This window comes from Tachyglossus aculeatus, chromosome X2 (genome assembly GCF_015852505.1).
Source record: "Tachyglossus aculeatus isolate mTacAcu1 chromosome X2, mTacAcu1.pri, whole genome shotgun sequence".
NCBI classification, from domain to species: domain Eukaryota; kingdom Metazoa; phylum Chordata; class Mammalia; order Monotremata; family Tachyglossidae; genus Tachyglossus; species Tachyglossus aculeatus.
Genome location: NC_052100.1, coordinates 22,595,706 through 22,620,693, shown reverse-complemented (window position 1 = coordinate 22,620,693; position 24,988 = coordinate 22,595,706). Strand labels below are relative to the sequence as shown.

The following is a 24,988-nucleotide window of genomic DNA, read 5'->3' as shown; positions in this document are numbered from 1 at the left end:
TATTTTGGCCACTGGAGTTGTGCATATTTTTACAGTTGTTCCCCCATATTAGAGTGTAAGTTCCTTATGGGCAGGGAATGCCACTTCATTATTCTATACTTTCCAGGTGCATTGTAAATTGCACTATGCCAAGTGAGTGCTCAAAGATGCTAACACTGCTATACACGAAGCTGAGGAAAGCAAATAACTTATCACTTGTAACCACGGTCCCTCTCATTTAACAGGAGTTTTGGCAGCAGTTACCTGAGGGACCAAACGGAATCTCGGTTCATGACTTGTCTTTATTAAAGCATCCCAGTGACCTGATTCATCAGGATGTAACAACATCCTGGCATAATAATGGAGAAGCAGCGTGGCCTAGTGGAAAGACCATGGTGGGCCTGGTAGTCAGAGGTCCTAGATTCTAATTCCAGTTCTCCCACATACCTGCTGTGTGACCATGGGCAAGTCCCTTAACTTCTCTGTGCCTTGGTCCCCTCATCTGCAAAATGGGAGCTCCATGTCTGTTCTCCTTCCAACTTAGAATGTGAGCCCCATGTGGGATCTGATTATCTTGTACACTGCTTGGCACATAGTAAGCGCTCAACAAATACCACAATTGTTACTACTGTTGTTATAATCTGGGATGTGAAGAAAGTTTTAGCGAAGGCTTGTGCCTTTTATAACTTAGCTAAGCAAGCCCCACATCACAACTTCCCTCTTGTAAGCATCATTATTCTTTCCCCTATTGTAACTTCCCTTGAGTGATCATAAAACCCCCTTTGGAATATGTAAATATTTTTAGTCTTTTGAAGTTCATCCAAGAGAGCTTTAAGTCTTGCTTGTGACAAAGAAGTTTCTCCTTTTTGGGTGGTGGTCTGTTTGAAGTCACCCATCATCTGGCAAGTCCTGGGATAGAAAATGGGGCTAAATACTGGGAGGCCCATGTGGGAGAGGGACTGTGTCCAGTCTAATAATAATAATTGTGGTATTAAGCGCTTACTACACTTGAAGTACTGTACTAAGCACTGGGGTGGTTACAAGCAAATCAGGTTGGACACAATCCCTGTCCCATGTGGGGCTCAGTCTCAAATTCCCATTTTGCAGAGGTAGCTGAGGCCCAGAGGAGTGAAGTGACTTGCCCGAGGTCAGACAGCAGACAGGCGGCAGAGCCTGGCATTAGAACCCATGACCTCCTGCCTCCCAGGCCGGGTCTCTATCCATCACCCCATGCCGCTTCCCAATCCGATGTGCTTGTATCTCTCTAGACTGTGAGCCTGTTGTTGGGTAGGGACCGTCTCTATATGTTGCCAACTTGTACTTCCCAAGCGCTTGGTACAGGGCTCTGCACACAGTAAGTGCTCTATAAATACGATTGAATGAATGAATGCAGTGCCTGGCACATAATAATAATAATAATGATGATGATGGTATTTGTTAAGCGCTTACTATGTGCTAAGCACTGTTCTAAGCGCTGGGGTAGATACAAGGTAATCAGGTCATCCCACGTGGGGCTCCCAGTCTTCATCCCCATTTTACAGCTGAGGTCACCGAGGCCCACAGAAGTGAAGTGACTTGCCCAAAGTCACACAGTTGGAACCCAGACCTCTGACTCCCAAGCCCGGGCTCTTTCCACTGAGCCACGACTATTGGAAAAATGAAAAAAAACAAAACCCTCAAACCAGTAACCAGTCGCTCCTTCGGCTGCGTCTGGCCGTTGCTAGGTACCGGGTCCCCATCACGTGGCACTGCAGCTGGCCCTCGGTCGGTCCGTCCCTGCAGGCGGGGCCGGGACGGAAGGGGCGTGCTGCTGCCGCCGCCGCCGCCCCTCCTTTGCCCGGGCGCTAGCGGAAGTCAAGGGACCGGGCCCGGGGGACCTGCCACCGCTGCTGTCCGCTCCGCCGTTTGCTCCGAGCCCAGCCCCGTCAGCCTGGCCCATGGCCACCTACCCTTATCGAGCGGGGCCCGGGGGCGGCCCTGGCCCCGGCGCCGCTGCTGCCCTCCCGGACCAGAGCTTCTTGTGGAATGTCTTCCAGCGGTGAGGAAGTCCGGCCCGGCCCCTGCCCCGCTCGGCCTGGCCGGCCCGGTCCCGGCGCCTGCCCCTGGCCCTCCCCCGCCCCACTCGGCCTGTCCAGCCTCGCCCCTGGCCCTTCCCCGCCCGGCCTGGCCGCCCGGGCGGTCCTGCCCCTGCTCACGCTCCGCCGGCCCTGTCCGGGCCCAGTTGGGCGGCCGGATCGCGCGGCGTGCAGGCCGTGGACGACTTCTTCCCGGTCAGGGCCACTCCCTCACTGGCCCCGGCCCGGCCACCGCAGGCCCGGGAGCGGGGCTCCCCTCCGCCGCCTCCTTCTCCTCCTCCTCCTCTTCCTCCTCCTCCAACCTTCCAGCCCACAGGCTGATCTCGTCCGAAGCAAACGGGCAAATCCATCTGGGGCCCGCAGAGGCCCTGGGCTTTCCCGTAGGCCCCATCCTTCTGGGGGAAATGGAGCCGACACAAATGACCCAGACTTAGGGGCAATCCTTCTTCACAGAGAAGTACTTTGACTGAATTTTGGCCTGTAGCAAGCCTAACCTTTTTAAAATCGTCTTAACCTTTGTCTGTGGTTTCATAGGGTTGATAAAGACAGGAGTGGCGTAATATCTGACAATGAACTTCAACAGGCACTGTCCAATGGTAAGGTTTCCCCAGCGTCTGGTTCATTCAGTCCTTTTCCTCTGATCTACCGGTTCCTTTCTTGGGTGTTTTCTAAATACGAGCGAGGCCTGGAAACTGGAATGCGTCTTGTAAAGGATGCTGTTTTTGCCACAGGAATCGGCGCGAGCATGGAATGACTTTATTTCTCCCAGAGGGGTGCCTGGTTGTTCTTAACTCTGAACTCCCCTGTGTCCCCTTAGGAAGCAGAATCATAAGGAAATGGGGAACAGTTTGAGGGAAATTTGTGGTTGGATGGTGAATTGTCATAGGGAAGGAGTGTGGTGTTTAGCTAAAGATATGTACAGGGCTAATTAAGAACTCGGTATCCAAGAGCATGGTTTGTATTCCGGAATGACAGTTTTGAAGGGTCCCCTTTGTAAATCCTGACCAAGAGAACTACCATGTTTAGCAAGTCACCCTTGAAAGGCCTTGAGACAATTGAGGAGGGAAGGGGGACTGTGTGGTAACAGTACCGATTGAGCTATTTCACAGTATCGAGTAGTATTGATGGAGGGGATTTTTTATGACAAGGGGAATCTTAAATGAAGCCACTGTGGGGATCTCAAACTCACGAGGAAGATGCTTAAAGAATCACCAATCCGATTAACTTGTATCCGCCCCAGCACGTAGACCAGTGCTTGACCCAGAGTAAGTGCTTAACAGATACCACAAGCGTCAGCACTGTCATCAGCAATCCTTGGTGATAGACACATAAGGAACGGTGAAACAATACAAAATAGAAAAACAAGCATGGTCTCGTTGATAGAGCATGGGCCTGGGAGTCAGAAGGACCTGGGTTCTATTCCTGCTCAGCCACTTGTCTGCTGTGTGACCTTGGGCAAGGCACTTCACTTCTCTGTGCCTCAGTTACCGTGTCTATAAAATGGGAATTAGTAATGTAAGGTAGGACACGGACTGTGTCCAACCTGATTATCTTGTATCTGCCCCAGTGCTTAGAACAGTGCCTGGCACATAGTAAGCATTTAACAAATACCATTAAAAAAAAATCCCTCAAGGACAGTAAATATCAGAGGAGCTACAGCTTCATTCTTCACACAACTTTTATGTTGTCTTTGTTTGTGTAGTTATATTCTTCTTTCCTACCGTCTGTCACCAAGCCCCACCCTGTCCCTGGAGAGCCAGGTATTTGGTCTAACTCACCTGTATATATTTTGCTTGTACTGCTTAGTTCAGGGCTCTGCACATGGTGTGTGCTTCATGAGTACTGTTACTACTCCTCCTCACAGCCCACATAGAGCTGTTCACATACTAACAGTCACAGCTGCCCCGGCCATAACCACCCCAACCCAAGCGCTCTAAAAAGTTTGGAGGCAGTCCACTGATGGAGGGGGCCAGTGTGGAGGTGGAATTGTGGCTCTGGGGTTTCTTCCGGGTGACTGAGCTTTGGATTGTTGCTTGTCTTTACCCTGTCTCTCTACAAGATACCAATGTCAGAATCACACTTGCTAATTTGCTTCATCCCAGTATGCATAAAAGGTGTTTTCCATTGTAGCTCCGTAGCTCAAAGGGTACTGAGTTATTTGCCTTTTTGTGATCTCTTTAAGTGGATTGGGAGGCTGGATTAGTCACGATTTTTGTTTGGATCCTCAGGGGCATTCCATTTTGGAGGAACAGGATCAAGTTGTGAGCTCCTTGATGGCAGGCATTTTGTCTACCAACTCTAATGTATTGTACTCACCCAAGAGCTTATTAGAGTGCTTTGCACACAGTAAGTGCCAATAAGTACCTTTGATTGTGTGAATGTTTTAAGCCAAATTGATGAATTAGTGATAAATAAATCACTTAGGCTAGATTACTGAATCAGCCTCCTCTCCGATCTCCCATCCTCCTGTCTCTCCCCACTTCAATCCATACTTCACGCCGCTGCCTGGATTGTCTTTGTGCAGAAACGCTCTGGGCATGTTACTCCCCTCCTCAAAAATCTCCAGTGGCTACCAATCAACCTACGCATCAGGCAACACTCCTCACCCTGGGCTTCAAGGCTCTCCATCACCTCGCCCCCTCCTACCTCACCTCCCTTCTCTCCTTCTACAGCCCAGCCCGCACCCTCCACCACTAATCTCCTCACTGTGCCACGTTCTCGCCTGTCCTGCCGTCGACCCCCGGCCCACGTCATCCCCCTGGCCTGGAATGCCCTCCCTCCGCACATCCGCCAAGCTAGCTCTCTTCCTCCCTTCAAGGCCTTACTGAGAGCTCACCTCCTCCAGGAGGCCTTCCCAGACTGAGCCCCCTCCATCCTCTCCCCCTCCCCCCAGCCTTACCTCCTTCCCCTCCCCACAGCGCCTGTATATATGTATATATGTTTGTATGTATTTATTACTCTATTTTATTTGTACATATTTATTCTATTTATTTTATTTTGTTAATATGTTTTGTTTTGTTGTCTGTCTCCCCCTTCTAGACTGTGAGCCCACTGTTGTGTAGGGACTGTCTCTATATGTTGCCAACTTGTACTTCCCAAGCACTTAGTACAGTGCTCTGCACACAGTAAGCGCTCAAGAAATATGATTGAATGAATAAATACGATTGAATGAATGAATGAATGAATGAATGAATAACCCCCACCCTAGAGTTCTACAGGAATGTAAAATTCCCAGCAAGCATTTGTACCCTTTCATTACAGTTGTCTTCTGTACCAGAGGACTTGGGGATTGCCAACATAACTCCCTAGAAAATATAGACCAGTAAGTTTCACTTCCGGGGCCTGCCTGGCTGTTTTCTGTCTGAGCTGAGGTGATCAGCGCCCCCGCCCCCCCCCACCCCCGAGTGCCTCCTGTGGGGAGGAAGCCTGATAGGGCCTGGCTATTGACCTGCCTGCCCACCCGAGGTGTGGAGTGGTGGGTCCATCCATGCAGAGTCCTGGGGGCCAAACAGGACCTCCTGGGGCTCTTGAGGGGCCCGGCTAGGGGAGGCAGGCAGGTCCCAAAAGAGGTTGGCTCGGGGTTGGCCCCCTGGGCCAGTTGAGGCCAGCAAATGAGGCCTTCACTGAGGAAAAATGCCCTCCCTCTTCATATCCTACAGACATTCATTCATTCAATCGTATTTATTGAGCGCTTACTGTGTGCAGAGCACTGTACTAAGCACTTGGGAAGTACAAATTGGCAACATATAGAGACGGTCCCTACCCAACAGTGGGCTCACAGTCTAGAAGGTGGGCTCACAGTCTAGAAGACAGTTATTCTCCCTACCTTCAAAGCCTTATTGAAGGCACATCAATCAATCATCATCATCATCAATCATATTTATTGAGTGCTTACTATGTGCAGAGCACTGTACTAAGCGCTTGGGAAGTACAAATTGGCAACATATAGAGACAGTCCCTACCCAACAGTGGGCTCACAGTCTAAAAGGGGGAGACAGAGAACAAAACCAAACATACTAACAAAATAAAATAAATAGAATAGATATGTACAAGCAAAATAAATAAATAAATAAATAGAGTAATAAATATGTACAAACATATATACATATATACAGGTGCTGTGGGGAAGGGAAGGAGGTAAGATGAGGGGGATGGAGAGGGGGACGAAGGGGAGAGGAAGGAAGGGGCTCAGTCTGGGAAGGCCTCCTGGAGGAGGTGAAAGAGGCAGCAGGCTGCTATGGGCAAGAGGACCGGCCATCGACTTCTCCGGGCTGCTGGCAGTTCCTCTCCTCTCCTTCTCAAGGGATCTGTTGGAGAGTCTTCATTTGGAGGGGCAGGGGGCTGGTCTGGAGGTTCAGCTCCAGCCCCTAAGCTTGGCCAGAGGGAATGAATCATGGCGGTCAGCTCAGCTGACCACTTCTTATCAGTCATCCAAAAGAAGAGCAACAGAGACAGGGGAGAACAAAACCATATTAACAAAATAAAGTAAATAGAATAGATATGTACAAGTAAAATAAATAGAGTAATAAATATGTACAAACATATATACATATATACAGGTGCTGTGGTGAAGGGAAGGAGGTAAGATGGGGGGGATGGAGAGGGGGACGAAGGGGAGAGGAAGGAAGGGGCTCAGTCTGGGAAGGCCTCTGGAGGAGGTGAGCTCTCAGTAGGGCCTTGAAGGGAGGAAGAGAGCTAGCTTGGCGGATGGGCAGAGGGAGGGCATTCCAGGCCCGGGGGATGATGTGGGCCGGGGGTCGATGGCGGGACAGGCGAGAATGAGGCACGGTGAGGAGATTAGCGGCAGAGGAGCGGAGGGTGCGGGGTGGGCTGTAGAAGGAGAGAAGGGAGGTGAGGTAGGAGGGGGCGAGGTGATGGAGAGTCTTGAAGCACATCTCCAAAGAGGCCTTCCCTGATTAAGCTCTCCTTTCCTCTTCTTCCACTCCCTCTGCGTTGTACCCTGACTTGCTGCCTTGATTCATTCCCCTGACCCAGGCACCCAGGACTTCAGTACATATCTGTAATTTTATTTATTTATATTAATGTCTGTCATCCCCTCTGGACTGTAAGCTCATTGTGGGCACGAAATATATCTGTTATATATTGTATTGTACTCTCCCAAGAGCTTAGTACAATGCTCTGCATGCACACAGAGTAAGCGCTCACTAAATACGATTGACTATATCTGGCAGGTCGTAGAATTTATAATTAAGCTGAGGATCAGTGAACTCTTAAAAAAAGACAACCATTTGGGGGAAAATCGTGCCTCATTCCTCTGCTAGAGTTCTTTGAAAGGGCTAATAAGAACATGCGTAAAGGGGAACCAGTGGATACGGTATATTGAGATTTTCCCAAAGCATTTAAGAAAGTGCCAAACTGAGAATGAATGGGATCAGAGAGGATGGTCTGTCACAGATCAAAAACTGGCTAAAAGTTGATGGAGTATCTCATTGGGAACAAGGGTTGAGCCTCAGTCCTGAACCTTTCGTGTGTAGAACCTGCATGGAGAAATTTCAGTGCTAGTAGTTTGTGTGGCACCACTTGCATTCCTTTTCCTGCCAGTCCTGATTCTGCTGGGGCATGGAGGACAGTGAGTGAGTAAGCCAGCAGTGGGGCAGCACATTGCGAAGTGCACACAGAGGTTGTTACGTTCAGGACCTATTTACGGCCAAAGTGCCAGCAGCAAATTGCCGCTGCTGTTCCACAGTGTCATGGCCTTGCTGCTGGTTGCCTTGGTAGTTGCTGCTGGCTCCGCCACCCATGTTAACCAGCTGTCTTTCAGAGTTCTTGCTGGAATCGTCCGCCTCATGGAATGCCCTAGGTGGTTCTTCCGTTAGAAACCTTCCCTGATGGTTTAGCCCCAGCATGCAGAACTGAGACTGGAACCTAGGTCTCTTCATTCCCAAAGCAGTGCTCTTTCCACTGGACCCCCCAGTAAAGTGTAGCTAAAAGACAACACACAAAGGATAGAGATGGACCTCATTCCTTCTCTGTAAGAAGGGAGTTTTGAAGATAACATTAAGGTTTCCAGGTGGTGAAATGTCATGTAGCTGAGGATATGCTGCTGATTTTTCAGCTAATTACGTGGGCTGAAGAATGGCAGCGAGCTTCAGAGTGAGCCAGTGCAAGATAATGTACCGAGGGAACAATAATCCAAATTATAAACACATAATGATGATCTCTAAGGTGTCTTGAAAAGGGATCTTGGCATCACTAGTGACCATTCTTTTAAGCCATTGGGTGGCCGCACAGGTGCCAACTCCATCAGAATGATGAGAGAAAAGAGGTGGTTCCTACAGCTTTTTGATGCTCAATTACAGCCGTCTTCAGCCCAGGTTTCTGACAAGACCTGAGAATTCCCTATCGGGGCTGGAAACACCCCCAGATTGTGGCTTTTGGGCCTGTTACCTCTTGCAAATGGATCCCTTTCTAGTCCCCCACCCCTGTTACATCCTAGCTCTTAAAATGGAGGCTGGCATCTCTATTTGGCAGCAGCCAAAAAAGGCCAAATGAATCAATAGCGACATCAGAAGGGGAATAGAAAACAAAGAAATCATTTTACCAAATCTTTTTTTATCAAATAGAATGGTAGGTTCTCTTCTCTGTGCTGTTCTGGTCCTCACATTTTAGGAAAGGAGGAGAAGAGAAGTGCAATGTAGTGATTTGTATGAAAAAAGACAAAGTTAAGAGTCTTAATTCTATAAAAAATTACAGACTGAAAGGGGACATGATTGAACATTACAAAATCATGAAGGGTGTTTACACAGGGCAGACATTAAAATCATTCACCACACTAGAAAGGGGACGGACAATTAATTGAGATTTGGAAATGGAAAAGTCAAAACAAACAAAAAGAGACCCTTTACGTGATGGGTGGCAGGCATATGGAGTTAGTTTCTAACCAGTTGTCAGCCAAAAATATAACCAGCTTCAAGAAGAATTTGGATAAGTTATGGATTAATAGAGGGGAAAAGTGGGTGGATGGTGTCGAAAACAGAATCCTGGGATGGATGAGTCTGGGGGCTGCAACCTGACTTTGATCCAGAAATGGTTTTCTTATATATACTAGGAGTTTTCGTACATATACCAGGGAGCCTGAGGATTAGGCAGCTTCTCTTCCTGATCCTTTTCAATAGCTGTGCTTGAATCCCAAGATACTATTGCCTACCCAGGAAACTGCTTTCCTTCCTTGTGGAATATTTGATTCATGCAGCGATAGCAAGGTTTGCCTTTGCAGCTGCAGCTATGCTTAGATATCTGGAAGCCATGGAGGAGAGGCAAGTTGCATGATAATAATTGCGATAATTAAGTGTTTACTATGTGCCGAGCACTGTACTAAGTTCTGGGGTAGATACAAGATAATCAGGTCCCACATGGGGCTGGCAGTTTAAGTAGGAGGGAGAACAGGTATTGAATCCCCATTTTGCAAATAAGGAAACTGAGGCACAGAGAAGTGAAGTGACTTGCCCAGGGTCACACAGTAGGTAGGTGGTGAAGTCAGGATTAGAATCCAGCTCCTCTGACTCCCAGGTCCACGGTCCTTTTTTTTATGCTATTTGTTAAGCGCTTACTATGTGCCAGGCACTGCTCTAAGCAGTGGGGTAGGTATAAAGTAATCAAGGAGGACACAGTCCCTGTCCCACATGGGGCTCCCAGTCTCAATCCCCGTTTTACAGATGAGGTAACTGAGGCACAGAGAAGTGAAGTGATTTGCCCAGGGTCACCCAGGAGACAAGTGGTGGGGCGGGGATTAGAACCCAGGTCCTACTGACTCTCGGGCCCGTACTCTATCTATTAGGCCAATGCTGCTTCCTTAGTGTCATCTCTTACTGCCTCCTGGCTGGCGTTGTCAGCATGCCAGTAGGTTTAGATCCAAATTTCTCCACGTGGGAATTTGGGAGAAGCTGAGGGGTTTATTCCTCTCTCTACCTCCACATTTTCCTCCCTTCCTGCCTCTCTTGCCCATCATCTTCCCTCCCATTCTTTGTTCTGTGCTGGTGAGCGTAAGGCAGCAGCTCAGCAGCTGGCATTATTTTGGACAGAGGCATGATTTGGGTAACTGAGAATCACTGCTTTAGTGTAGTAATCGCCTCTACTATTTTCCTGGAAGTGGGGGCCGTATCTAGTTATATGAAGTAATTATGAAAGCCATGGTGCATTTTCACATAATTTGCAGTCTTTTTGGACAGTTTTCAAGTTTGTTTTGCTGTTGCTCCTGCAATTTGTCTTTTCTCTCATCCTCTTTACCTTCCTTAGACCTGAAGTCCATCGTATAAAGAAGGGAGGTGGTCAGGGAGGTTGAAGAGAAGATAGTAAGAAATTGTTGCTGTCAAAGAAGGGTAATTTTTCTGAACCCCTCCCTCCCCCCATTTAAGATTATTTCAAAATGACAACCAGATCACAGTTCCTGGCTGCTCCAGTGACAGGGACTATACATTTAGCTCTGTCCCCTTCACCCTATGATTGAGTACTCCTAATCGCATCTCTCTGCCAGAGGTAGAGAACAAATACAGATGATAGAGCTGTTTCTTGTTCACCCACTAGCTGCTAGGAAACCCAAAGTTTCCTTTGCCTCACTTAAATCTAGATGCTATATTAAGGACTTAGACAAGTCTAGTTTCCGCGGCTAAATTTAATCGAGGGGTGTGTGTGTGAGGAGTAGGCAGAAAGGGGCTATTTGAGTGCCTTCCTTTTGAGAGGTGTCCCGGATGAAGAGTGTGGTGAGGCTGTTTAACACTTGAATTCAGGAACGCTCTGAAGCTTTGGACTCGACACTATTCCCCTCATGTGCACGTACTCTAGGTTTGTAAACTCAAACAAGACCTTATGCAGTGTTGGGTGTTTCTGGACTGTTCCTAGTTGTGGCTTCTTATTTTTGGTATTAACCTTACTGATCACCCATGGATGCTGTATGCCACACACACAGGGTTCCTGCCCTCCAGGAAGTACCACCGTAAAAAGAGATGAGACAGAAATATGGCACTTGAGCAAACCAAATTTCTCTCATACACAAACAAGGTATTTGTTGCCTTTATTCCACCTGGCACATTCCACCAATTGGGCCATTCTCCTCCTGCTCTTTTGTGTGGTCCCCATGGGAGGGGGTGGGTGTGGGGCAGGACCTCATTTTGGAAATTTAGAGCAAAGGAGACCCTGAGTTTTTCCATGTGCATATTTTATATCTACATATGAAAATGTCATTTCTGGGTGGCTGTCTCAGCATTCTGTAATTGACTGGTGGGTGGTATTTAGACCTCTAAATGATTGTTGCACCTGGTTAATATGCTTGGGTTTGGTGGGCTCGGATGTGTAACTGGAGATAATCAGCATAGCTTGTCCCTGGGCTGTGTAATTTCCCTGATGGGTAGTTGCTGTGGTCACACGCTGACTAGCAACTGCTTGCTAGCCACAGAAAACTCCTGTGGCCTTGAGTAAAGCCGTGCTCGCATCTATGGCATCTGCCATGGACATGCCTGCCGCCGCGGCTGGGAGGGCACCTTCCTTAGCAGCTGCTCTGCAGCTCTGACATTCTGTGAAACATCCCGTCCCTATGAGCAGGATCTTGGATATTCCGCCGCTCACTTCTCCCTACACCCTAGCACTGTTGTCCTTAGGTGCTCCATCAGGATGTGTCCTGCATTAGCCAGTTGGAGAATTGCCCACATCACCCTTGATCCCTCCCTGTGGCCTCCATGCTGGATGTGTTTTTTGGTGGGTCTAGTTCTGTCTTGGTGGGTGTCAGCATGTGTCACAGCATGTTTTTTTAACTTGTTTTTACTACTTCTCCTCTTAAACTGAAATCAAAGTCTCATATCCAGGCAGAGGCAGATTTGGGTTTTCCCGGTGCAAGATCAGGCTGTGAGAGTTACAAATCAATCAGTCAGTGGTGTTTATTGAGCCCTTAGTTTATGCAGAGCACTGTGCTAAGCACTTGGGAGAGTACAGTAGAGTAAGTAAACATGATCCCTGTCCTCAAGGAACTTACAGTCTGGCAGCAGAGCCAGAAAATTAAGCTTGTCTGCAATGTAGGTGGGAGAATCTCCCTTCTCAAGCCACTTGAGGAAATACTCTCTGAACATGAATGTCAATTCATAGATAGATACTGGGAGGGAAAAAATGACATGCTTGAATGGGAAAAGGACTTTGAGATTTTAGGAGGGAAGATGGTCTATAACCCAAGGGCCGTGACACTCTCAGCCAGCCCTGCTAATTCATGGATAACTTTTCTCTTCTCCCTTCCCATTCCCCCAACGCACACACATACATTCTCTGCCCCCAACCCCCTCTCAGAAAAAACAAGTTGGTTCTCAGTCCTCCAGCTCTTAATATATTTTATTACACCCAGTGGCCCTCAATGTATACCACCACAAACTAGCCAGATTCAGTCACTGCCCAAAGCAGCATGGGTTTTCCCCATCTCTTGAACCAGAGTGCTTTTGGGAACAGTAGGTTTGGGCAGTGGCTTAAAGAGTGAGGTAATCAAGTGTTTTCTGTGATGGTGGTATCTTGTTTTTGCTTCTGAAAATGTGTAATTTAGGCACAGAGTTTCCAGGTAGAATCTTGCTTCCATTTTTTGATTTGCAAAATTAGTCTTGGAGTAGCTTTGACTGTGGCCAGAGGTCTGCTTAACTCAAGTTAATTCCAGTTAATGAATTGTTTAGCTAACCTGAATAATGCAGGAAGGTGAGGCAATAACCAACTTGGAGGTCATAGTTGTGGAAAATGAGTTCCAGGTGAACAACAAAAGCCTGGGATTTGGAGACTGTGGCTGAGCAGGGCTAATTTACCTATCGAAAGGTGGTAGGTCAATATATGGATATCTTTCAGGGACCATTCTAAAGATTCATTGAATCCTAATTTTGGCATATGCTGGTATCGAAACAACCAAGCCCAAAGGCTCGCCCCCTTCCATGGAGGATAAGCACAGGCTGTTGCAGGCGTCTCCCTCTCACCTCAGGGCAATGGGAGAATCCACGGTAATAAAAATGCCAGGGAAGAGATCAGCTGATCTCATCCAGAGATGTGTTTCTGGGTATAGATGCTTGGATAAGATCAGTTGGTCCCTTTGCCCCCTCTCGCCCGCAAAAGGATTCCTCCAGAGAAGTGGGTATCTTATCATCTTATCCATTATTAAAGTGTCTGTGGAGATGCCCAGCTTCTCTCCAGAAGAGGTTCTAGTGTCTTAAGTTCCTGCACTGAAAGTCAGCTCTGAGCAAATGGATTTCAAGTTTCTGTGACTGTGGCTGGAATATGGACTTGACTAGCAGTCTCCCTACTAAATCATGAATCCTTCAGGAAAAATCTTTTTCATTGAATTTAAATTGTTTTTCAGGCACATGGACTCCCTTTAATCCAGTAACTGTCAGGTCAATCATATGTAAGTAAAACTTGTGGCATTTTACTTGTTGCTCAGAAGTTTTTTTTTTAATTAAAGTTTTTGGCTAAGGCATTCCCACCCCCTTCGTCTTAACACCTGCCATTTGGAGGAGCTGGTGTGTGGCCTGAAAATTACGTGCTTAATAACAAAGGATTGTTAGTGCTTTGCATGAAAGTTAGAATTTCTTAGGAAAAAATCTGAAGTAGTCTTAACTGTTGGAAGTGTGGGGGGATGTTAATGAAGGTATTATCAGAAATGTTCTTGCTGGGGTGAGGAAGGGAAACAGTGAGGTTAAAGCATCAGAATTCAGCCTAAAAGGAATCTCAAATGACTCCCCCACCTTCTCCTTCCAGAGGATTTGTTTTACAGAGTGAGACTGGTTTGTGATTTTATTTTCACCCAAGTCTTAATAGAATTGGGGAAAAAATGTTGATTGTTGTGTAAGGCAGTTTGATGTTTACTGATACTTTACTATTTTCATTTCAGCCATGTTTGACCGAGAAAATAAAGCTGGAGTGAACTTCAGTGAATTCACCGGAGTCTGGAAATATATCACAGATTGGCAGACTGTCTTTCGAACATACGATAGAGACAATTCTGGGATGATTGACAAAAATGAACTAAAGCAAGCATTATCAGGTTTTGGTAATTCATTTACAATTACTGTATAGCATATTTCATTTTGGAACTTTACTTTTGGAGTCTATATCCAAGGGTTTTTATTTATTTGTGTTGGCTTGGGGTGGGGGAGGGGGTAAGAGCCCAATTTAGTTTTAATTTTTGCTTTTATTTTCATCATTCCAGACCCTTTCTTTGAAAGAGGGGTTATTCATAAACCATCATTACGCTGCCAGTGCTGTCCAAAATGAGATAAGGGCTATGCACATTTGTCACCTTTCATGATATGGGAAAAATTAATTTCACAGCATTGAGAATGTGGCAATTAGAATATCTTGAAATGAGAATAAAACCCAACACCAACCTGGAGTCAATTTTTAAAGCAGAGTTTCAAAATACCCCAAATCTAGTATTAATGCACCTGGCTAAGTTGTTCTTAAATTGCCAGCATTATGCCTTTGGTCCATAAAATTATATATTTTGTTTTTTCTCTCCCATTCTCAAGTGAAGTTAAACCATATGTTTATATGCATATTTATGTCATATAAGAATATCTTATCAAAACTTCGGTTGTGTGTTGACTAAGAGGTAATAATACTGATGTAGTGCATTTTTCAAAGTGGTTCAAAGTGCTTTACAACAATGAAGAAATAGTTAAGAGCTGATCTTGAAAGGCAGGTGGGAGGAGATATTAACCTTTCACATTGGATGAAACAGATCCAGACTTGCCCATGGTCAGAGAGCCTACTTCTGTGACTGTCAGCCTGCTTTATCCTTTCTCCTTGGTCCAGGCTGCTTCTAGAATGAAAACCTTTACTATTAATAGTAATAATAGTGGTATTTGTTAAGCATTTCCTATGTGCTAAGTATGATAATCAGGTCAAACACAATCCCTATCCCATATGAGGCTCATAGCCTATGGGAGTGGAGAGAGAGAGAACAGGTATTTAATCCCCATTTTACAGGTGAGGAAATGGAGGCACAGACTAAGTGACTTGCACAAGGTCACGCAGCAGGCAAGTGGCAGAGCTGGGATTCGAATTCAAGTCTCCCAACTTCCAGTCCCGTGCCCTTTCTACTACGCCTCACTGCTTCTCACCTTTTTCTGTACTTTCAAAACTTGGTTGTACACATACCATTCTTTGGGGTTAGGTGGTAAATGGAAACCAATAATTAAATGGTGGTCTATATTTAAAAGTAATTCCAAGTAAAAATGTCATGGACTTTTTCAGTTGCTGTCCTTTGGGCACGGTGTTAGGTGTCTTAAGGTGATTCATCAGAAAAAACCTGGTTGACAGGAGAGGAACTGCTCTTGGAGTTCAGGTTTCAGTTAGGCACCGTTTGTGTGGGGGTTGGCGGAAGATGGTGGCGAAAATGAAGCTCACATTTTAGCTTCCTGAGAATCTCTGAGGGTTCTTCAGTGCACCTAGAAATTCACAGCAATATCAGCTGGAGCAGCAGAAGCAAACACCTACTGTGTACAGACCACCGTTCTGGGGGCTTGGGAACTTAACTCTCTAAGTTCAGGGACTGTGTCTTTAACTTCTATTTTAACACAGTAATGGTATTTATAAATTTTTTCTGTTTTTATTCCCAAACCCAGAACAGAAGAAAGGTACAGAAATTGCAACCTAGAAGGTCCAAAGCCTAAATCTTTTTTTTTTTTTATCATCTAAGCAGGTTGCCCACAGTTTTATCATAGCATTTGAAGAAAAGTTAGCTTCACTTTGATATTGACTTTCTCTGTTATGGAGACATTTTTTTTCCCCCAGTCACAAAAAGGCTTGTCTTCTGGTACATCTTTGGCTCCTTTCAAAAATTCCCTCCTGTAAATATATAGGAGGAAATGGTACCTTTCTAATATTCAACCTGACTTGATCTTATAGTGTTAAAAAGAAAGCTACATCTTAATCTGCACCCAATTTAAACAACTTTTCTGAGTCTAATGGGCCCATTATCTCTTTCCCTTGTGCCCTGGGACCAATTTCCTAAGCCCTGAGCTGATTACCTCTTCCAGTGTTTTTAATCACTCAATCAGTGGTATTTATTTTAGTACCTGTTGAGTGGGAAGTAGTGTATTAAGCATTTGGAAAAGTACAGTAGAAGCAAGACACACATTACCTGCCCTCTAGGAACTTAATCACGCTTATCTTAAGTCTTTTCTTTGTTGCCATCTTTTGCCCTTTAGCTGTTGTCTGGCTTAATGATCTGACAGGTGCATAGTCTAAATGCATCATTGCTTCTGATCTCCCTCACTGTCAATGTGTCAAATGTGGCCAAAAGTAATGGAGCTGTTTGCAGAGTTCATGGAGCAGTGATTCCTTGTTTGTTTGTTTTTTTTTCTTCTTTGAGGATACAAAGCTCTTAAAAGTTGATCTGCCTAAAGTGGTGCACTTGTAGGCTGTATCTCCCAATAAGTGAGTGGATACCAAGGCCAATACCAGCCCCATTAGAAGGTGCCGTGAAAGATGGGTTAGGTGGTGTCTTATTAAGCAACTTGGTAGGAAAAGCACTCTAATGGTGTGTTTTATTGTCATGCCTTTGACTTGGAAGTGTCTCAGTCCCATTACCCTCCAGCTTCCCCATTTTTTCTCAACATAGTCTACCTCATGCCTTGTTCTCATCTCTCCTGGCTCTGACCTTTCGCTTATACCCTTCCCCTACCTGGACGACTTCTCCCCACCCCCCCTTCAAATCTAATCGACCACAGCTCTCCCCAACTTCACAGCCCATCTGGAATTACGTCTCTAGGAGGCTTATCCCAATTAATTTCAAATCTCCCAGGTTTATATCCCTGCCACTGTCCCTTCACCAACTCTGCATTCATGTATCCATGATACCTATAGCACTTCTGAACATATTTTACATATCCTGTTCCTTAAGGCCTAACTCATAAACATGTCCCCTTTTGCTCCCACTTATTTTAGTGTCTGTCTCCCCCATTAGATAGTAAACACTACTGTACTCTCCCAAGCCCATAATACAGTGCATAGCACACATGAATTCTCAATAAATACCGTTGATGGATTGAGTAGGATTGTTTGAGGGAATCTGTATAACCAGGGATCCTGTGCAAGGTGGCCTAGTGGATAGAGTACGGTTCTGGGAGTCAGAAGGACCTGGGTTCTAATCCTGGCTCTGCCACTTGTCTGCTGTGTGACCTCAGGCAAGCCACTTAACTTCTCTGGGCCTCAGTTACCTCATCTGTAAAATGGGGATTAAGAGTATGAGCCTCATAGGGGTCAGAGACTGTGCTCAACCTGATTAACTTGTATCTACCCCAGCACGTAGAACAATGCTTGGTACATAGTAAGTGCTTAATAAGTACGGTTATTATTATTATTGCTATTACAGCATAAATTGAGGTTTAGGTTTTATACTGAAATGTTTAGCATGTGGGTATTAGATGAGTCATATACTCTGCCCCTGACGGTGATAGACTCACTCACTACCTTTTACTGGTGGGTGGTGTAGAAAACAAATAAGAATTTTTACTCCCTTGTAGGGTTTGCTGAAGAGGCATTAGTCTTTAGTCTTACCTGTCCAGGGCAAATGAAGGCTTTTTTTTCCTTTTTTTTTTATGTTCTTGGTAGAAGAATCTGCTTTAGCCTGAATCTTCTTTGGGTAAGGTAAACATTAAACTACAGCCTAATGCTTGGGGAATTTTGCCAGATTTGACAATATGAGCTTGCCCTAGGAACCCCGGCAGCAATATGCTCCATGATCAACACTTTTTCTAGATCCCCAGCTTTGCCTCTTTCCCCAAAGTATTGTGTATGGGTCAGGTGGGATGGCCAATTTCCTTTCCATCCCTTCTTGCTCCTCATTTCCAGCTGACTAGCTATGGGGGGCAATGTAGCCCGGCCAGCATGGCAATAAATTGCACTTACACAAGTCCCTGGGTGCCTAGAAGAGCTATTGAGTTCGCACAGCTGTCAGAGATGACAGTATGAGGTGCCAAGTTAGATACTGTTGTTCCCCCTCTGAGTAGGAACTTGAATCTGAGTTTGTCAGTCTTTGTCTTCATTTGGTAGAAGCTATGTTAGACTCACATGGTTTGTGAGACCAGAGTCGCCCTGCTGACATATACTGGGCAAAGGACAAATGCTGAACTCTCATGCACCTCTTACACTCCAAAGGAATGAAAATAGTACGAAGACTGGCCTCATGGAATCTCTACAAAACGTCTGGTAACCATGGTGGAAATAGGGTCCCAGACAGAATAATGACCCAAATCAGTGCTTAACCTATATTACAATTGGAAAGAATGCAGAGGGGCAAATGAAGATTTAAAACCACACATCAGGCCATAGGACCTGGGTTCTAATCCCAACTCTGCCACTTGCCTGTTCTGTGACCCTGGGCGAATCACTTAACTTCTCTGTGCCTCAGTTTCCTCATTTGTAAAATGAGGTTTCAGTGCCTGGTTTCCCTCTCCCTTAGACTGTGTGCCTCCTGATTATCTGACCTGATTATCTCTTATCTACCCAAGCACTTAGTAGTTCTTGGCACTTGGCAACCACTTAACAAATATCATTATTATTATTATTATTATCATTCAGAAATCTAAAGCTTCTCACCGTGGGCCCAGACTGCCTATGCACTTTAAGGCATTTGATTGAAATGAGGAATTGAGTCAAAGATCCCAACAGAGCAATCTTTGTCTCTGGCCTGTTTTACCACAGTTATCAGTTAAGCTGAGAGAGAAAAACACAACCACATGTCCGAGCGAGGCAGGAGCTGATTTTCTCTTGGCAAGGATCCACTCAGGCAGTAGCAGAGAGCAGCCAGTAGAGGGAGATTTTTTTGTCTCCGAATAATCATTTATAAAAACACAGCTCTTCCTCAGAGATGGCTGCAGCCCTCCCCTCCCTGACCCAGCAGAGACTCCTCACAAAAAGCCCCGATGGCCTCAGAAACAAAGACCACCAGCTCCTTTGCTTCCTGGAGCATCTAGTTCTTTTCCTTTTCTTCCCTGCAGTTCCCTTACCAGACCTGATTAGAGAGTTTGAAAGCACACCATTCATACCAACAGATTAGACGGGCTCCACCATCCTACAGTCAAAGATTAATTCAGCAATACATGGTGGGGAATGCCCTGCTCTATGTCTCAAGACCTCTCCTGGCTAAAAGAGACCAGATGGAAGGCAGAGCTGAGCTGCAAAAGCTCTGTTGACTCCAACAACCCCCCCTTGGAAACAGGAAGGCTGAAAAATACCACAAAAACCATTGGCTTTAAGTCTCGACTTAACGGGCTATGAGAAGGAAGGAAGATAGTGTTGGTAGAGTGCTTTGAGCATTCCAGAAAGGGCACTGAAGCAGTATTATTATTTTGGTGTGTGTGATTCCTTAACCAGTCAAATTCTCTGTGCTGGTAATTCACTATAAAATCTATTCAGACGACAGGTGTGACCTGGCCTTGCAAAGATTCGAACAAGACTCAAAGTCAAATGCAGATGTTTTGGTACCTGGATTTTGTCTTCTGAATCTGTAAGAAGTTGACGGTAATGCCCATCATGGGGGCCGGACAGTACAGAAGTAGGGGCAGCTCAGCTGAGATTGACTCCTGGCTTCACCCAGTAGATTTCTCGAGGCAGAACATAGCCAGCACCATTTTAGCTAGTAAACTTTGCTCCAGCTAAGTTTTCTATAGCTCTTTGCTGGCTACTTGTTCTAAATGGGAACGCAAAAAACTTAAAGATAATAATTCTAAGGGGCCTGGGTTGGTGACCCTCCCAGCTGGAATTTGCCATTTTTGTGAATTTACTTTTTTTCCATCTATTCAAATTCCCACTTACTCAACTTTAAAAAAAGGGAATCCCTTTATTCAACTTCCTGACTGGGAGTTTGAGTTGCATGTGTGTGTGTGTGTGTGTGTGTAGCTAGGTGGTGAAGCGCTCATACTAAAGGGATCATCAGAGGGAGGGATTCTATTCCCCAGGTAGCATTAAATGTAGCCAGTCACTGGTGGATGAGATGTTTCTTGCCCAAGGGCTCCATCCAATGCATAGAGCAATTAATTGGCACCAGATTTAAGTCACCAAGTATTTGCCTAGCTGCATTATATACACAGAAGATATCATCTGGGATCTTGCTCTGTTCTTCCACTCTCTCTCTCTCCATGTCTTTGTAGGTGTGGTTCCCCCTAATTTTTTTTCTTGTCCTGACTAGTTTCTGTTTCTTTGTGAGCGTTGTTTTTGATTGGTTGTCTCTCGACTTTTTTTTTCCCCCTGCGTCTTCCTCACTTCCATACAGGGGCAACTCATTGCTCCTGGTCCTTAAGCAGCCTGAACAATTAGGAAACTGGAGCAGTTGCCCAGCATCCACCAGGTCAGGCGCCGAACCCTCCCTTTCTACTTGGACTTTCTTTTGGTTGCCCCCTCACAGTTTGCTTCTCTTTCCTTCGCTTTGTTATTCCTTTCTGACTCCCCCTGAAACCTGGCCTGACCTGCCACCTTCCCACTTTCTAGGCTCTGCCCTTGATGGCTAAGGGCCTCCCTTAAGGTTGGTATGTGGAGTTTTTTTTCTGGATGTTTTTAGCTCATACTTAAAGAGTAGGTCTTTTTCCTCTTTCCCTGCCCTGTTTGCCTCAAACTTTCTTTTTTCTCTCTGCCCGTTCCCAGAGTTCCCTGCCCTGAAAGGTTCCCCCATGCTGTTGAGAGGCATCTGAACAGAGAGTAAGTTCTGAGTTAAATTAGACCTCTCTGTAGAGTGACTTTGCAAAGGGGTCTGCTAGGGTCACTGTCAGCATAGCATAGTCATCATGGCTGGAGCTCCTGGCCTGTTGGTCAATGCCCCCTTGCAAGCCATCATGATACTGTCACTCAGGATTAAATGGAGACAGTCTGATATTCATAGATAGGCCTGGGGGCAAGAGCTAGAAGTACTTTAATCGAAAAAGACCCTTCAGGAGGTGCCGAGCCTCCTGCTGGATCTAGCAGTATCTCCCTCAACATGCAACATGTTTGATTGCCTCATAAAACGTGTGCTGCTGGAAACTGGTTTCCGTGTGAAAACTAAATGACTTAAAGGCACACACCTTGCTTCCTGCCTCAGTGTTTATTTGGTTTTTCCTTCTTCAAAGGCTACCGGCTGTCTGACCAGTTTCATGATATCCTCATTCGGAAGTTTGATAGACAAGGAAGAGGACAGATTGCTTTTGATGACTTCATTCAGGGCTGCATTGTCTTGCAGGTAATTTGAGATTGGATGGAAGCTCTGAGTGCGAAAAGGAAGAGTGTTGAATTTGTCCATCACCGACACTTGAATTTTTTTATGGATTTCCCAGTATTAGCTTGCTGTATAAGTGAAACTAAATTGTCATTGCCGAATAGAAACACGAGGACATCTGGTCCAGCCCCCGCCTCCGGGCAGATGCATGTCTAAACCATACAGATATCAATTCTTTTCTTAAAGATCTCAAAGTGACTTTGCATTATTAATATTGGGAATCTTTATCAGCTGTTCCCACCCCACAAAATGGCTTTCCCAACAGCTCCTTTCACATTGACTCACGTGTAGAGAAATGTCGCATATAATTGTCCTAATCTCCCCCACCCTCAAGTATAGAATCACCACTTAGCCTTTAGAAGATGGGGTAGAAATAGAAATACCTGGGATGACCTGGAGTTTGCCTGATTCTTCTTAAAGTTACATGTAGAAATGGCAATAATGGTAACATCTGGATTTGTGTAATGCTTTTATTTTTCCCAAATGTGTTCTCATAGATTGTCGCTTTGACCTCAGAGGAGGGAAAGCTCAGCTTCACCACTCAATCATATTCATTGAGCGCTTACTGTGTGCAGAGCACTGTTTTAAGCACTTAGGAGAACACAATAGTATAAAAGACAGTCCCTTCCTACTATGAGCTTAGTCTCTAGAAGGGAAGACGGACATTAATATAAAAAAATTTTGGATATATACATAACTGCCGTGGAACTGGGGGTGAGGAGTAAATAAAGGGAGCAAGTCAGGGTGATGCAGAAGGGAGTGGGAGAAAAGGAAATGAGGGCTCAGTCAGGGAAGGCCTCTTGGAGAGGTGTCTTCAATAAGGCTTTGAAGGTAGGGAGAGTAAGTGTGTGTTAGATTTGAAGAGGGAGGGTGTTCCAGGCTAGAGTCAGGATGTAACCAAGAGGTCGGTGGCCAGATAGATAAGAGTGAGGTACAGTGAATAGGTTGGCATTAGAGGAGTGAAGTGTGTGGGCTGGCTGGTAGTAGGAAAGTAGTGAGGTGAACTGACCAAGTGCTTTAAAGCTGATGGTAAGGAGTTTGGTGGATGGGCAATCACTGGAGGTTCTTAAGGAGTGAGGAAACACAGAATGAACGTTTCTGGAGAAAAATGATCCCGGCAGCAAGGTGAAGTGTGGACTGCAGTGGGGCAAGTCAGGAGGCTGATGAGGTATTCAAGGCAGGATAGGATAAATGCTTGGATTAACGTGGGAGCAGTTTGGCTAGAGAGGAAAGAGTGGATTTTAGCAATGTTGTGAAGATAGCACTGACAGGATGTAGTGATAGATTATGTGAGTTGAATGAGAGAGGGGAGTCAAGGATAATGCCAAGGTTATGGGCTTGTGAGTCAAGAAAGGTGCTGCCTATGGGGATGGAGAAGTCAGAGGGAGGACAGGGTTTGGGTGGAAAGATATGGAGTTCTGTTTTGGACATGTTACATTTGAGGTGATGATCCAAGTAGGGATGTCTTGAAGGCAGGAGGAAATGCAAGACTGCAGGGAGATATTGCCTTAACACTGCCAAGATCCGCCCTTTCCTCTCCATCCAAACCGCTACCCTGCTCGTTCAAGCTCTCATCCTATCCCGTCTGGATTACTGTATCAGCCTCCTCTCCGATCTCCCATCCTCCTGTCTCTCCCCACTTCAATCCATACTTCACGCCGCTGCCGGGAATGTCTTTGTCCAGAAACACTCTGGGCATGTTACTCCCCTCCTCAAAAATCTCTAGTGGCTACCAATCAACCTACGTATCAGGCAGAAACTCCTCACCCTTGGCTTCTAGGCTCTCTATCACCTCGCCCCCTACTACCTCACCTCCCTTCTCTCCTTCTACAGCCCAGCCCGCACCCTCTGCTCCTCTACCACTGATCTCCTCACTGTGCCTCGTTCTCGCCTGTCCCGCCGTCGACCCCCCGCCTGCATCATCCTCCTGGCCTGAAATGCCCTCCCTCCGCACATCCGCCAAGCTAGCTCTCTTCCTCCCTTCAAGGCCCTACTGAGAGCTCACCTCCTCTAGGAGGCCTTCCCATACTGAGCCCCCTCCTTCCTCTCCCCCTCTTCCCCCTCCCCTCCCACTTTACCTCCTTCCCCTCCCCACAGCAACTGTATATATGTATATATGTTTGTATGTATTTATGACTATTTTATTTGTACATATTTATTCTATTTATTTTATTTTGTTAATATGTTTTGTTTTGTTCTCTGTCTCCCCCTTCTAGACTGTGAGCCCACTGTTGGGTAGGGACCGTCTATATATGTTGCCAACTTGTACTTCCCAAGCGCTTAGTACAGTGCTTTGCACACAGTAAGCACTCAATAAATACGATTGAATTAATGAATGAATGAAAGAGCGAGATCAGGGCTGGAGATGGAGATTTGGGAATCATCCTCAGAGGTGGTAGTTGAAGTCATGTGAGCAAATGAGGTCTCCAAGGGACTGGGTGTAGATGGAGAATAGAAGGGGACCCAGCACCAAACCTTGAGGGACCCCCTCAGTTAGGGGGCAGGAAGCAGAGGAGGAGCCCTTGAAAGAGACCGAGAATGAGTGACCAGAGATAGAAGGAGAACATTTCCATCATTGTGAATGATGGAGAAACCAAGTGCTGTCACTGCAGCTTCTAGCTCCACTCTGGCATGCCCCTGCCATGTGCCTCTGTGATCAGGTGGAATAGAACTCCTGAGGCCACATGCTACACACACACACACACACACACACACACACACACACACACACACACACACACACACACACACACACAAAAGCCTATCATCCATCTGAGCAGCCTACCGCTTCCTACCGGCAGACCCATCGGTCAGTTTAACAGGTGGAGGAGACAAGTGGGAGCTGGGACAGATCACTGCCCTGGCAGAGGGGAGAGGGATTGTGAACTAACACTGCGTCATTGCTAGATTTAAAGTTCATTTGGGTGAATTTTTCCCCACGGAACTAGTGTCTCATTGGGAAATTTCCCTTAAAGACAACCCCGGAAAGTGGACTCGAAATGACAGTCTCGAACAAGCTGGTTTATCCCCCCCTTACTGGGGCAACCTGAGCATCAGCTGCCTCTGACCAACTGGCTGCTGAGTGACATCAGCCCCATTTTACTAAGTAGGGATTGATTGCTCAAATTAATCAATGTTGAGATCTAAGTGTCTGTTTTCTCTTTTAGAGGTTGACAGATATATTCAGGCGCTATGATACAGATCAGGATGGCTGGATTCAAGTGTCTTATGAGCAGTATCTTTCCATGGTCTTCAGTATTGTGTAACGCCCACCTTTGGAGAAGCTGAATATGACTGTTATGGAAAATGGACTGGAAATGCCAAATCTGTTATCATGTCTTGTAATGAAGAGGTTTACTGATGCAACTAGATATTGTTTTTCTCTTATGTTGTTTTCCTGGACAGAATCAAAGTGTATATGTGCAAAGCTAATTAATAGTCTGTAATAGCAATTAGAGCATTAGGTGTAACCAGGTTTTGGGTTCTGTTGTGCCATGAAGCAGATGTTACACTTTTCAATAGCCAGCATGGAATATGCATCATTTGTTTTTTGTGGAAATGCCCAGTTCTGTAGGGGAAATGCTTAACAGAGATTTAGGAATTATGAACTTCCAGATAAGGCTTTTCATGTGCCTTACTTTTTTAAAGACTTAACTATATTCATTTTCAAATGGAATGTAAGCAATAAAGTGAATGGTACAAATGCTAC

The 24,988-nt window shown here is 45.8% G+C and overlaps 1 protein-coding gene across 5 annotated transcripts; it reads left to right on the top strand.

Moving 5' to 3' along the window:
• The first annotated feature begins 1,824 nt into the window (after positions 1-1,824).
• Positions 1,825-24,988, top strand: PDCD6 (programmed cell death 6). 5 transcript variants are annotated; one of them, XM_038770800.1, is made up of 6 exons: positions 1,825-2,017; positions 2,589-2,650; positions 13,387-13,431; positions 13,918-14,070; positions 21,134-21,243; positions 24,447-24,988. In XM_038770800.1, exons 1-6 carry the CDS (start codon positions 1,917-1,919, stop codon positions 24,543-24,545), a joined length of 570 nt encoding a protein of 189 aa, XP_038626728.1. In that variant the 5' UTR covers positions 1,825-1,916; the 3' UTR covers positions 24,546-24,988. The 5 variants fall into 5 exon arrangements, with proteins under 5 accessions (XP_038626728.1, XP_038626727.1, XP_038626729.1 ...); XM_038770799.1 differs by having other exon boundaries at positions 13,918-14,076; XM_038770801.1 differs by lacking the exons at positions 21,134-21,243; positions 24,447-24,988 and adding an exon at positions 19,449-21,127.